Source organism: Canis lupus, chromosome 19 (genome assembly GCF_003254725.2).
Source record: "Canis lupus dingo isolate Sandy chromosome 19, ASM325472v2, whole genome shotgun sequence".
Classification (NCBI taxonomy): domain Eukaryota; kingdom Metazoa; phylum Chordata; class Mammalia; order Carnivora; family Canidae; genus Canis; species Canis lupus.
Genome location: NC_064261.1, coordinates 26,562,914 through 26,577,666, shown reverse-complemented (window position 1 = coordinate 26,577,666; position 14,753 = coordinate 26,562,914). Strand labels below are relative to the sequence as shown.

Sequence of the window (14,753 nt, the reverse complement as noted above, 5' to 3'; positions counted from 1 at the left end):
AGGTGATGTGAATGGGGCCTGAAGCTTTAAAAGCCCTGCCTGAAGTTTCACATTTAGTTCATTAGAGTGCTGGGAATGGAACACAGTGATCAAAATCCCTGTCTCAGTCTTTCTACATCCTTTCCTAATCTTATGAATTCATTGCATGGACAAAACTAACAATTATAGATATGTATCTTGAACTAGTAGTGATGGTCATGGTGTAAATTCTCTAGAAAATTCAAGATAACTCTACAAACTATAAAATTGCATTATTCAGTATAAACAGTATTTTTTTCAAATACAAGGGCAAAAGATTAGGTCTTCCATCTTTGCAGGATTTAAAGTTTATTTGATCCATGGGGGAAAATGTTTGTTAAGCAAATAATGTAAACAGTATTTTGAAAGCAGCATTTAAACTATTAAAATAAAATGTTTTAATTACTTTGAAACACCATTTACATACAAACAATGATGGCAATTATACATAATTCTTGTTAATTCATTAAAATGTATTTCCCAAACACCTCTACCAAACAATGCTTTATTTAGTCCAATTTACTGTTGGAAGTTAAAAACAATAGACAAAAGAAGAGCACCCAGTGTTCTCATTGAAGGACTCTGTAATTTGAGCTCTTCATCATTTACTGACCTTCTCTGCAGTTATGTTGAATTACTTGCTTGTTATTGTTGAGAAGCATTGTACTTCTTGGGAGAAAATTAATGGTACAAATTTTAGGGCCAACAGCATGTTGGGACCTGCATGGAGCTTGACATAAAGTGGCCCCATCACAGTATGTGTTCAACGTGAGCTAAGACAAGCAAAGCACCACTGGATTTTCATACTGAGGAAGGTATCTGAATAAATGCCCCTAAAAAAATGTAAATGCCACCGTTAGTTTGGTCCCACATGGCCAGAAGAAGTAAACACAGAATAAACACTACCAGGCCTGCTTACAAAGGTATACTAGCATTATTTTACAGGCTCTATACCCAAGTTCTGTTTGGGAAAACGAAGCAAAACAAAAGCAAACAAACAAAAAAACAGTAGGAGTCTACATTTCTCCAGGGACATTGTTCAACCATCTCATAGATCATATTGTTCTAAATTTAGCCTAATTTTTCATTGGGTTTTATTTTTTCCCTGAAACAACTCCAATTACCTTCTGTCCATACCACCATATCTTTTGGCTGCATATGTTAAAGCAGCCTCTGTGCTCTCTCCCCACTTTTTACTTTGATCTATAACAAAAATAGACAAATATGTGCTTAGCCTTTTCAGCTTGCTTCATTTTGCACAGTTCCAAACTTTCTCCCCTTTCTCATAAACCTAAGGAAATGATTCCCTGTATGTCCAGTAGCTGCAGATATGTAGGATGAACCTTTTAACCAAGTCCTCTAGCCATACGAGTTGCCGGGGGGAAATGTCGCTTGGAATGGAAAAAAGAGCCATTAGCTAGGAGGTAGTACTGAACAAGGGTGCTGTCTATTGGGATATCTTCTATGTTAACTTACCAGGGCATGTAAATTTTAGGGGGTGCAAATACTGGAAATAAATGAGGTGGAATTGCCAATACCTGAGGCAGAACCATGATCCATTGACCTATTTTTTGTTTCTGATCATAGTACAAAGTAATAATAATCATGCAATTAGCGGTGATTATTGACTACAACATACATTCCTCATAATGAACCTAATGGGGAAGATACCAACATATTGAGAACATTGAAGTTCACAGAAGTTTAATAACTTGCTAATAAATGTCAGAGCTGGAGACACATCCAGCATCTTTGTGGTTTCTTTATTCTCTTTAAAACTCAAATTTCATTCTGTAGAGGAATATGGCCATAGGATTCAAATGTTTTTTTTTTTCCTTTTACTGAGGTGTAATTTTCGTACATTAAAATCCATCCTTTTAAATTGTATAATGCAATGATTTTTAGCATATTCACAAAGTTGCACAACCAAACTATTATCTAATTTCAGACTACTTTTCATCACTCCAAGAAGGAATCCTATACTCATTAGTAGCTCCCTCTCCTTCACCTCTCCTCTCTGTCCCTGGAAACAGCTGATTTATTTTCTGTCACTAAGGATTTACTTATTCTGGTTATTTCATATAAATGGAATCATACACTATGTGGCTTTTTTATGTCTAGTTTCTTTCACTTAGCATAATGTTTCCAAGGTTCATCCATGTTGTAGCATTTTTCTTTTGTTCCTTTTTTTTTAATTTTCAGAGTATTTTATTCAGATTTATTCATATTTTATTTATTTCAGAGTATGTGGCTACAACACATTTTGTTGACCTGTTCTTTATTTAGTTGATGGACATCAGGATGTTTTCATTTCTTTGGTTAATATAAATAATGTTGCTCTTAACATTCAGGTACATGTTTTTGTGTGGATTTATGATTTCTGTTTTCTTGAGTGTATACCTAGAAGCAGGATTACTTCGGTCATATGGTAACTATATGTTTAACTTTTTGAGGATACTGGCACAGTGTTTTCAAAGTGGCTGCTCCATTTTACTTTCTTACCAACAAAGTATAAGGATTCCACTTTATCCAAATCCTCACCAACATTTGCTATTATCCTCCTTTTGATAAAAGACATATTATTGTGAATGTGTAAAATAGTACCTCATTATGGTTTTGACTTGTCTTTCCCTAATGACTAAAAACAATGGAAATCTTTTCATGTTCTTATTGGCTGTTTGTATACCTTCTGTGATGAAATTTTTTTTTTCAAAGTCTTGCCCATTTTTTGAGAGTTATTTTTTTTTTATTGTTTAGTTGTAGGGATTTGCGTATTCTGAATACGATTTGCACATTAGATATATACTTTGCAAATATTTTCTCTCCTTTTCATATTCTTGATAGTATCTTGGGAAGCAAAAAGCTTTTAATTCTCCTAACATCCAGTTCTTATTGTTTTCTTTTTGTTGCTTGTGCTTTTGGCTTTAGGGCTAACAAATTATTGCCTCACTGAAGGTCCTGAAGATTTATGTCCATGGTTTCTTCTAAGAGTTCTATAGTTTTAGCTTTTACATTTCGTCTTTTATCCAGTTTGAGTTCATTTTTGTAGATGGTATGAGGTAAGGGTTCAGCTTCATTCTTTTGCCTGTGGATATCCAGGTAGTCTGACACCATTTTTTAAAGTATATTCTACTTTAGCCCCCTTCCACCGCCACCATTATAGGAAGAATCTAGGTATGACAGTCTTAGTGGTATCATTTTTTTTTCTAATTAAAAAGTTAGATAATGTATTTGGAACTCTACTTGGAAATATGTATATAGGAATTTAGGAAAAAAATCTAATTACTCAAAGACAAACATTAAAAAGAAAATCTGATTTCCTTCTCTTTTCTTTGCATTTAATCTAGTGGCAATAATTCTGTATTCATAACTACATTTATATCTTAAATTTTATTTACTTCATTTAATAGACATTTCTATATAATTCATCAGTTTTAATGATCTCAATGTATTTCATGCCGTGGGGTTGCCTCTGCTTACTTAGTCCCCAGAACAGTTTAGCTTAACAATAGTGGCACAATTCTGTACTTGATCTGCCTAAATTCAGAACCTGGCTCATCTACAATCTATATTGTGTGATGCCATTTGTGTAACTCACCTCCCAATCTCTGATTTTATCACCTATAAAATAAGAAAATTTAAAAACTCTTCACAGAGGGTTGTGATGAACATTTAATGATCATTTCACAAAGCACTCAGGATAATGCCTAGCAAATAAAGTCTCACTAAGTGCTAGCTCTTATTATTGTTTTGGAATTTTAGATTACCCCAACTTTTGCACATAAATAATGCTGTGATAAATGCATACATTAATTAGTTTTTTGGTAATGGAATTTCAGAGAAAAAATATTATCTATATTTAGGTACACTTAGCCAGTTGCCAAAAACCTGTTGAAAAATTCTTTCATATTGACCTCCCTGCCAATGCATATCACTTTTTTTTTTTTACTTTTCATTACCAAAAAACTTAATTCTCTGTAATAATAGGGAGAGTTTCAGAACCCTCATTCACCCATGAATGAGCTTCAAAAATGATCAATTCATGACCATTTTGATTTCATCTATACACTCATATAGTCTTCTCTTCCTTTATTATTTTGAAGCAAACTTCAAATATCACATCATTTCATCTATAAATATTACAACATGTTTTGCTAAAAGATAAAAGCTTATTAAAAACACAGATCCACAGGATCATTATTGTAAGAAAAATGAGTAATGTCTAGTATTATGAAATATCCACTCAGCATTCAAATTGCCAACTGTTTCATTTATTTTTAGTTTGATGTCTTGCTAAATTAATTCTAGTTTGACTGCTTTCTAAGTAATCACTAGCCTCCTCACTACCTTTATGCTTATTCTAATTCTAAATTCTATCATTATTAAGACCAGCTATTATCTATTGAGTTCCTACTATGTGTCATGCTTCTACGTGATGTTTTCAGTCCTTCTTCCCACTGCAAGAATGAATCCATCCCTACTTGTATCTGAGGTTATGAGCTGAGATTGAGTGGGATCCTGTGAGAGTGTTAGAGAAGGAATACAGTCAGGTGCCAGTTCCCATCTGTCAGACTTCACAGCTGGCTCAGATACATGCTCTTTTCAGTGCCACACTGTTGCCTAGCTGTTTCCCTTAGTTCATTGCACACTTTGCTCCTGGTCAGTGTTGGTCAAGCTACTGTGGCCACAGAGACCTCCAGCTCCAGGAATCATTGGCTCTGTCACACACATCACATTCTAGGCTATCTTCCATTGTATTTTTTGTTTTGTTTTTTTGTTTGTTTTGTTTTGTTTGATAAGTATCCTTTCTTGTCAGAAGCCAATCAGCATAATTATTTCTACTGGGTTGGTGCTCAGTAGATATTGCTAATATTGGTTCTGTGGCCTTGGAGTAACATGATGGTCATTGATGATCACATCCAATTTAAGAGTTTTCTTCTAATGAGCCCAGTAATTTTGTGTGTTCAGACAAATCACTCAGAGAGCTTAAATATGGTCAGGGAACTTAAACTCTTAGATTATAAAATGTAAGAAACTTAGAGAATAATAGAATCCAGGTGTTTTGCTGAAGGAAGCTTTATGTTGAAATTGACAGTATCTAAACATTAGACATCAAAATAATTAAACATTAAGAAAAATTAGAACTGGGACTAAGGGAGAAAGGAAGATAGAAACTTGGTAGGACATTTCTAGTTTAAAAGTGGTTCACATTTTAATTTCCTGTCCTAAGTATTAAGAAAAAATGTAATATATGTGCCCATATCGAATATGCTATTCATAACAGAATGCTCTGAATTATAGTTACATTTGAATACACTCACAACATCAAATAAAAGCCATTATTCAGTTAAGTAAGGAGATAGTAGCTCAAAATACAGGCCAAATGTCCCTGAGGAAATTTACTCAAGGAAAGTGCTTGAATCAAGCTGATGATTAACCGGAATCCTCACTGTCACAAGTCTCTGCTGCATATCTTTGTAATCAGGCGTACTGATGTCGTAACTCGAATGATAAATGCAGAACATATCCTCGGAACCTTTAGTCAAAATGAACTGGTATTCCCAATCTGCTAAGCAATATGCATAAATATGCAACTTTATTTTTTTGGCATTCTTACAGGCTGTTATAGAATTTTCACAAAGGCAGAACAAATTTGCAATAGAATTAGTAAGAGAAATCCAGATTTGATTATGTTCTAGGTGTCACCAACTCAATCAGGGAATTTCACGGGGAATTAGAAAAATTCCACATATCATTCAAGAAAAAGAGAAATCAATCATGCCTATATGGGTTCTTGTTTACTGTGCTATCTTTATGATAGGAGGTTGCCTCCAGAATCAAGTATGTTATTCTATGAAGGAAACTTTCCTCCATGACCTGGTACTATATTACCATATAGAGATAAAAGTGAAAGAGAACTTAAGAGCAACCTGGATTGAAAAAAAAAAAGAATATGTCAGTGTTTGGATGGATACTGTAAAGGAAATTGGGATGGTTTCAGGTTAAAGTCTCTTCTCATGTGGAGAGCCTGAAGGTTCCAACTGTAGTGTCTATCTCTTGTAAGTACTATACACATATTATCTCATTTATCCCCCAGAAATGCTGTTGAAGTGGGTGTGATATTTCCCATTCACCAGGTGACAAAACAGTCTCCACAGGGGTTCACTAGCTGGCTTGGTACCACACAGCCAGGATGGTATCGAGGTTTCAGATCCAAAACCGAAGCCATACTTCCACCAGACTAAAACAATAATCTGATGTTTTAATGAGTGCATGATACAGGGAAGGTGGGTGATTTGCACATTCCTGCTAATTGAATGTCATCGGTTTGTAGATGCTGCCTTTCTCCACAGTGGTGACAAAACTCCATCCAACATGTTATGCTACAGGAATTGGCTCCCATAGGAAGGCCTGTTTGCTTAAGTCTTTGCTGTCTTTGGAATTGGTATTTACCAATTCTTAGACATCCACACACACACACACATATAAGAGTCTGGGGGTTAGCTACTCATGCCTTTTCTATTAGTTCCACAGATTCTCTGTCTTGTTTCTGGGGAATTACTGCTGCCTCCCCCAGTGTCCTATTTTCAGTAACTTAGAACTCACTCACAATCTTCCTAGCACACCAGAAAAGCACAAGCTGGAACCGTTAGAATCTCAGTTTTGAAACTAAGAAAGTCTCAGTAAAATTGATCTCTACTATGCTGGAGGCAGGGACAGTTTATCTTTGCTTCTTGAGAAATCAGCCTGGCACATGGTGGTTATCCCACAGATGTATGTTAAATTTGAACTAAACTTCAGAATTCAAATCTCAGCTCTCTTTTCTTAGCTATGCAACCTTGTTCAAGGTGCTTAACCTCTGCAAGCCTCATGTTTCTCATTTTTAAATGAGAGTAATGACTTCTGACACCTCAAACTTATTGTAGAAAGCATATAATTCAGGTGAAAACCCTTACATGGTACTTGATGCATAGCAAACAATAAACAGTTTTATTGCTGTCCTTAATAATTGACTAAATGTTGCTATGTGTGCATTCCTCTCTTCTATTTTTCAGAGGTTTCTGCTGTTTTTGAGGCTGGCACTTCAGTTACTTATATGTTTCAGGAACCCTACCCAGTGACCAAAAATATAAGCCTCTCATCCTCAGCGATTTACGCAGATGCGGCTCCATCCAAGGAAAATATTGCATTTAGCTTTGTGACAGCCCAGGCACCCAGCCTCTTGCTCTACATCAATTCTTCTCAGGATTACCTGGCTGTCCTGCTCTGCAAGAATGGTGAGTACTGACAAGCATGAATCCTGATGGAGTGTCACAGTGGGCTAGAGGGACAGTGCATGCCCTCCAGAACCCTGCATAATTTCTACCTAAATTTGGTCCCACCTGGGCAGCTTAATTCCAGACCTCCAGCCAAAGTCTTGATTGTACTTTACCTTTATGACTTGCAATTGGTATTCAGGGCCAGTGTCAATTCATTGCTGAAGTCTCAAATGCATTGACTTTAATTTGCCTCAACTGTGTAGCAGTAATTTTTTATTATTTATTCTGTGCTGGAATCCATTAAGTGTAGAGGAGACAATCATAAGCATATCTGAATTTCAGAAGGACACTCGTCACATATATCGTGTCATCTTTGCTGCAGTCTCCTTTACTGAGGGCTGTTAAAACAACTAGCATAAATGCAGGCTGTATTAATAGAAGTTGATTGCCTAGGTCTTGGAAAGAAATGGTATATGTGAATCATAACCTGGTGCAAATGTGGGGCATGGTGCTGAGAACCAGACTTTGAAGACAACGTGCACAAAATGGAATATGCAAAGGTTAGATGGGTACAGAGCCTGGAACCCACTTCATGCAAGGGATGTTGAAGGACACCAGTTCTGACAGCTGTAAGGAGAAATGAGATTTTCTTCCCTCACTGTGTAATTCCACCTCACAATGAGGAGGGTTGTTGATATAGTCATGGTCAAGGGCATTGTGAGATCAAAATCCTAGGGGATGGAACAACAGAACAAAGAGGGCAAAGACATGGACATCCCTATAGTCTGGTCTCAAATAACACGTTCCCATGATCAAGAGCATGTTCTTCCTCCTTCTGTAATTTGCTGATATAATGAGAGTAGCCCAGGTTTTAGAACCATCCCCTGGGATGGACCATGGTGGGGCAGAGGCTTAAATTTTGCAGCACACCCTCTGCCTTCTCTAGACCTTAGGACAGAGAAGAGACTCCACAGAGACTCCAGCTATTTCTCTTGCTCTTCTTTTTTTATGCGGGGTTGGGGTGGGGGTGGGTATTATTCTTTTTTGCTTCATCTTGCTTTCTGACTAGGGCACTGAAAATAAAGACTGATGTGTGGACCTAATGCAAGGATCAAAACTGGTGGGCATAGGAGTTGAATCATGCCTGAAGTACATTAATAATAACAGTGGCTCACTAACAATAACAGGACTCATTCATTCTAAGAGCAAATGTAAGGGAAGGAATAAAGAGGGAGAGAGGACCTGGGGTACTGACTGACCACTCCAAGACTATCTGATCTTGAAGAGCCTGTAAGACAAAAAAGAACCATTATGGGTTATTAGACCTCTTATTTATCAGCAGACCTTTGTATGATTAGAACCATTATATTAACTTGTCACATCTTAAACTTTGCCCCCATAATGTCTCTGTGAGGTGGATAAGTCTGGCTGAGGATGCTGAGGCATAGATTAACTAATTAGCATAGGCCAGCCAAATAATTCATGACACAGTTGGGGCCAGAAGCTAGATCTCCTGATAATCAGCTCCTCTGTTTTTCCTCTAAGCTAGACCATTCTGCTGTGACGTAGCTGGACTATAGTAAGATAGTTACAGAACACTGAGATGCATGATTTTCCCCAAACCTTCTTTTAGGTGTGATTCCATGGCACATCCGTACCTGCCAGGCTGTGCCTATTGATACAGACATTGCATAACAGGAATAACTATATCCAATTACATATACGTACTACTCCATATGCTCTCTCTCCCTCTCTCTCTCTCTCTCTACACACACACACACACACACACACACATGCACATTCTGGGCACTATTCTCTCTTTTTTTTAATAATAAATTTATTTTTTTATTGGTGTTCAATTTGCCAACATACAGAATAACACCCAGTGCTCATCCTGTCAAGTGCCCCCCTCAGTGCCTGCCACCCAGTCACCCCCCCCTCCCTCCCCCCCTTCCATCACCCCTAGTTCGTTTCCCAGAGTTAGGAGTCTTCCATGTTCTGTCTCCCTTTCTGATATTTCCTACCTATTTCTTCTCTCTTCCTCTCTATTCCCTTTCACTATTTTTTATATTCCCCAAATGAATGAGACCATACAAAGTTTGTCCTTCTCCGACTGACTTACTTCACTCAGCATAATACCCTCCAGTTCCATCCACGTCAAAGTAAATGGTGGGTATTTGTAATTTCTAATGGCTGAGTAATATTCCATTGTATACATAAATCTGGGCACTATTCTAATTAATGTGGACATCTCTTAATTCTCACAACAATCTTTTTTTTTTTTTTTCTCACAACAATCTTATGTGGTTGGTGGTATTAATCTCATAGCTCCAGAAACTAAGGCATGCAGACACTACATAACTTGCTTAAATTCTCACAGCAAGTAAGTGAAAGAGTTAGAATTCAAGCCTCCCTCCCTGACTTTGGTAGCATATTTTGTGTGTGTGTGTGTGTGTGTGTGTGTGTGTGTTTTTAAGATTTTATTTATTTATTCATGAGAGACACAGAAAGAGAGAGAGGCAGAGACAGGCAGAGGGAGAAGTAGGCTCCCTGCAAGGAGCCCATGCAGGACTCAATCTTCGATCCCGGGATCAGGACCTGAGCCAAAGGCCGACGCTAACCACTGAGCAATCCATGTGTCCCGCGTATTTTGTGTTCTTAAACCACAGCTCTAAATGAAGGGTGTTATTTATTTTCTGAAACACAGTGTGTTTTAAATAACTTGAATTTATTTAACTGGGAAGAAGTCTTGAATTTGACCTGATCGCCTATTTTCTTATACTCTAAAGCCTCACTTCCCTGAAAGTTCTACTTGACCCCATAGATATTTGCATTTTCTAAGCACTGGCTAAGTACAGGAAGCAAGGAGATATTTGTGCCATCTTTGTTTGCTTTTTTGTTTTAAGCTCAGGTCCCAGGGCGAGTGTGAAAGTTCAGGCTTCATATCTGACTCTGCATCAAGGAAGACAGGTGTCCAGGCAGTGGCTAGTCATGGAGTGCTGTGCCCTCCTTCCCCTCACTCTGCCTCACAGAACCTCCTACCCCAATGCTCTAAGGAACTCTTGTCACACTGGGCAGTGGTAGATGCATTCATGATTTAGGATCCTGGGCATTTCCTGCCATCTTATCCTATAGAGATGCAGTAGAGGTATGTATTCATTCATTCATTCATTCATTCCCTCACCAACTCACAGCACAGTATCAGGAACTGTGGAGAGCAAGAAAAATAAACAGGATACTATGCTGTCTAAATATGATAAGGAAAAAGACTCAAAAGAGAGACTTATGGTTTTTGATGGACAATCTAGATACATGAAGGAATCAGATTGTCCAGATTTCGCAAGCAATCTAACCAGAAGTTATATTTTTGAGAATGAATCTCCTAGGGATTCAGGGGTTAAAACAATAGGGCAAATGCCTTGAGCAAGAGTGGATTTCTTGTCATCAGAGGTCTTCAAAAAGTAATTAAATGACAATTTGTTGGAGAAACTATAATAAGAATTCTGGCAGTGGATGAGAGAGAAAAATAATCTCTGAGTTTCTTTCCAAGTCTAAGATTTTGTGATTCTCTATTCCCTTCTTATGTAGTCTTACATTTATATTTCTTTCTGTTGGAGCTGCATTTGCAGCCTTTGAAATGTTTCTACAAGGAATTCATAATTGGTATTGGTATGCTCATGGTATTAGGCCACTGACCTAATTGCCAGTGAATAATACGGGAGCCCTGCTTCATGGAAAGCTAGGAATACATTTAATAACACTTTGATAGACTTCAGTGAGAAATATACCCCTGAAAATACTAATGGAAGTTAAGAATACCTGTAGCTTGGGAAAACAAAACAAAATAAAACAAAACAAAAAGATAGCAAACATGGTAAAGGGTTAACTAGGGAAGGTCTTTCTCTGGAAGGGTTTTATAAGATTGATTCACACCTCTCTGAGATGAAGTTAAGAGTTTTCTATTAGTGCAGGTTTCTTAACCTTTCTTTGGCTTAAGACACCTCTGGGAATCTTATGGAAATTATGATGAGAGGATCACACTTAAAAAGAGTGCTTTTTGTTCTCCCCAGGAGGAAGGAAATGCCCATGGCCATGTCATACAAAATGGCTCCAATAAGAAGCCAGGAGGTGGAGACAAGTGGATGAACTGCATAAATACTGAACAAAATCGTTGGCTTGCAAATCTATTTAATATGGGTATACAGGCCAGAGGAGAGAAGAGCAGTGGGACTCAAAGTCATACTTCCACGTCTCTCCCTGGCAGGGGTTTGGTTTGGCACGCCTGGAATTTTTCTTTGCCCTTTATCATTTTTCTTGAAATTTCTCCAACTAGAGACTTATTCAGGTTAAATTGTAGCTGTCTTTTGGAATGAAAACAGGTCCTTTTTCCTAGAAGATGAAAAGGATTTTCATTTCTGGGATGGAAGATTAGAGAATGAAAAGGAGGCATTTGGGGTTAGAGAGTCCTTAGGAGAGTAAAGATAGTTGTGTTCTCATAGGTTGGAGCTTTGGACAGCAGGCAACTTCTTGGAGGTGTGGCAGTTGGAGAAGAAGTGGCATATGAGGAGGAAAGGGTCCAGAGAAGGCAATGAGAGTATTCTAAAGAATAAAGAATATTTTAAAGAATACACATAAATTTCACAGCATTTTATTGAGCAATGGCTCTGCCTTCTGCACGGTACCAGGGAGTTCACCTTCAGATTTGTCGTTTAACAAATATTCAGAGTATCTACCATGTGGCAGGCACTATTTCATGCAGGGAAGAGATGGATTCAGACAGGCTTCTGCCTTTAAGGATCTAGTTTTGGGACAGAGATACAACAAAGAAGGACAACAATGTGTCATAGATGTGAGATAGAGTCTGTTCCAGGTAGATTGAGGCAAAGAAAGGAAGACTGACCGATTCATTCTGGGAGGGAGGGTCAAAGGGGCTTCAGGGAGATACTGAAACTTCAGTTGAGACATGAAAGATAAGACAGTGTTTTTCAGGCAGACATTAGATATTTGTTTAATGAAACGAGAGATTTCTTTGACTGTTCTTCATTTTCTCCATTTCATTTCCACTGCATGTGAAATATACATATTTTTTCCTATCAATTCCCCTTTTTACTCTTTCCTCGTATGTCCTTCTTGACTCCTTGATAGTAAAAATGTTTCAAAAAATCAAATTTAGAATATATGCTAAGTCTAAGGCCATCAACCTATGGTGAAATCATTTGGATACCAAATTCAAACAGGACCCCCAGGTCACCTTCCCAAGGTGGCTCTTCAGCTGCCTTCCAGCACTAAATCGTTTGTCTGGCTTTGCTTCAGCATTTCCTTTTTATCAATCATTTTTTTTTAACATATACATTCACAAGGATGTGCTGTCTGCATTTGTGATTGCACACACCTTGGAGGGAATAATGATGAACCCAGACACTTTACATTTTGAATAGAATGACTCAAGGGAGACAAGGGTAAGGAGGAATCCAGTGAGGGAGTGTCTTCAAAGTACAAACTTCAACAGCTGCTAACCAGGGCTAGTTTGACCCTAGACTACTCTCTGCCTTTGCTGCTTTCTTGCAGAAGACTTCCAAAGTTTAGTGCTGCCTCCTATCACTCCCTCTCTGACACCAGCGTATATTTGAGTTCCTCAGAGCAGCAGAAATGTTGATAAACAGGCAGAGAAAAGCACATCTCTCAAGGCATCACCATGACCATCTCAGTCGCTGGGCTCCTGTCAAGCAACTTCTTGCTGCTATTGAACTTAAAATTCTCCACTGTCTTTTGATATCTGCAGGACTATTTTGGTTGATGCATTTTTTCCATTTCTGGGCTTTCCAATAATCTCTTGTTGTGGGGAGATACAGGTCTTGCTGTGCTTTTCTCCTTCATTTCAGAGTAATGTATTTATGATACATCATGACTTTGAGAGGCTATCAGTAGTCTCTCCTCATCACCTCCTCTTATAGGAAGGACAAAAATGTGGGCATGCACAAAAGGCACCTCCGGAATAGACAGTTAATCCACTGTTCCAACGGGAGGGCCTGAGTACAGAAATGAAGGTATGATGAATAAAACTAGATCTAGGTTGGGGCACCGGCATAGCTCAGTCAGTTAAGCATCTGACCCTTGGTTTTGGCTCACATCATGATCTCAGGGTTGTGAGATTGAGTCCTTTGTCAAGCCCTATATTGGATTCCATGCTCAGTGCAGTCTGCTCAAGCTTCTCTCTTCATCTACTCTTCCTCTGACTCATGCTCTCTCTATATATATACACGAAATGAAGTCAGACGCTTAACCTACTGAGCCATTTGGGTGCCTGTCCTTGTATTTAGAGTAAGAAGGAAGTCAAGGTTAATTTAGATAATAAGGAGAAAACACTGATCTGCTAGGGTTAGTGTTCTTAAAAGAGGCAATACCAGATTTTCTCCTGTCTCTGTCTCTCTTTTCCACATAAGGACGTAGTGAGAAGGTGGCCATCTACAAATCAGGCAGAGAGCCCTCACTGGTGAATTGACTGTCACCTTGATCTTGCTGGCATCCAGAGTTGTGGGAAAATAGATTTCTGTTGGTTGGTCTACGTAGTCTGCAGTTTTTTGTTATAGCAGTTCGATCAGACTAAGACAAAGATCAAATGAGATAATGCAAGAAGATGTGCTTCATAGACTGTAAAGAACAAAACACATTGCATTTCCCATTGATAATAATAAAAATAATAATATGAATTATCTGAATGCTTGGGTCTACAGAGCATGAATGTGAAAGTCAAGATTCAGGATGACTGAGATTAAATTTTAATCAAATAGGGCAAAGAGAACATGAAAATCACCCATTGTCTAGAGGCAGAGCATCTAGTTGGGAGGAGGGCATTACCTTGAAGAAGGAGAAAGAGAAGGCACAGGGTTATCAACCTCCATGTTAGCTGTTGTCATTAGGTATCAGCAGCAGCTTTTGATATATGTAAGTATGAAAACAAAAACGCTTTAAGAACAGCTTTCTCAAATCCCTCTTGAACTAGACTTTTGGAGAACTTGCCTGATGTTTCTGAAATAAAGACAGACAGAGACAAAATAACTGAAGAACAGATTCTGTGCACAGGACTAAGTAAGCTCTCCTCACTATAGGGCCAGGCCCAGCAACATGTGACTGAAGGGATATAGTTCAATGCTTGGAAACTCCAACCTTAAGCCCAGCCCCTCTGGCTGTGGAGCTGGCTGGACAGTAAGCACCAGCATCAAGGAAACCAAAATAGGAAGAGCAGAGTTACTGAGTCAGTGTTCTAAGTCTCTGGGTAAAAAGCAATAATCAAAAGCCAGTATGTAATTAAGGGTAACAGAAATGACAAGGGGCACCTCAGTGGCTCAGTTGATTGAGCATTTGACATTTGGTTTCATTTCAGGTCATGATTTCAGGGTCCCTGACAGGCGTGGAACCTGCTTTAGAGTCTCTCTCTCTTCTTCCTTTATCCCTCCCCTGCCTTTCCCAACTCAT

The 14,753-nt window shown here is 38.3% G+C and overlaps 1 protein-coding gene across 2 annotated transcripts in view; it reads left to right on the top strand.

Annotated features, from left to right (window-relative positions):
* CNTNAP5 (contactin associated protein family member 5) overlaps positions 1-14,753 on the top strand; it is a 796,284-nt gene that overhangs the window by 691,688 nt on the left and 89,843 nt on the right. The window contains exons 19-20 of one of the 2 annotated variants that reach the window (XM_035702066.2): positions 7,074-7,295; positions 11,348-11,466. In XM_035702066.2, coding sequence (XP_035557959.1) covers positions 7,074-7,295; positions 11,348-11,394 — 269 coding nt within the window. In that variant the 3' untranslated portion in view covers positions 11,395-11,466. Of the gene's footprint in view, positions 1-7,073; positions 7,296-11,347; positions 11,467-14,753 lie in introns of those variants that run through there. The other variant, XM_035702065.2, reaches the window with a different exon arrangement.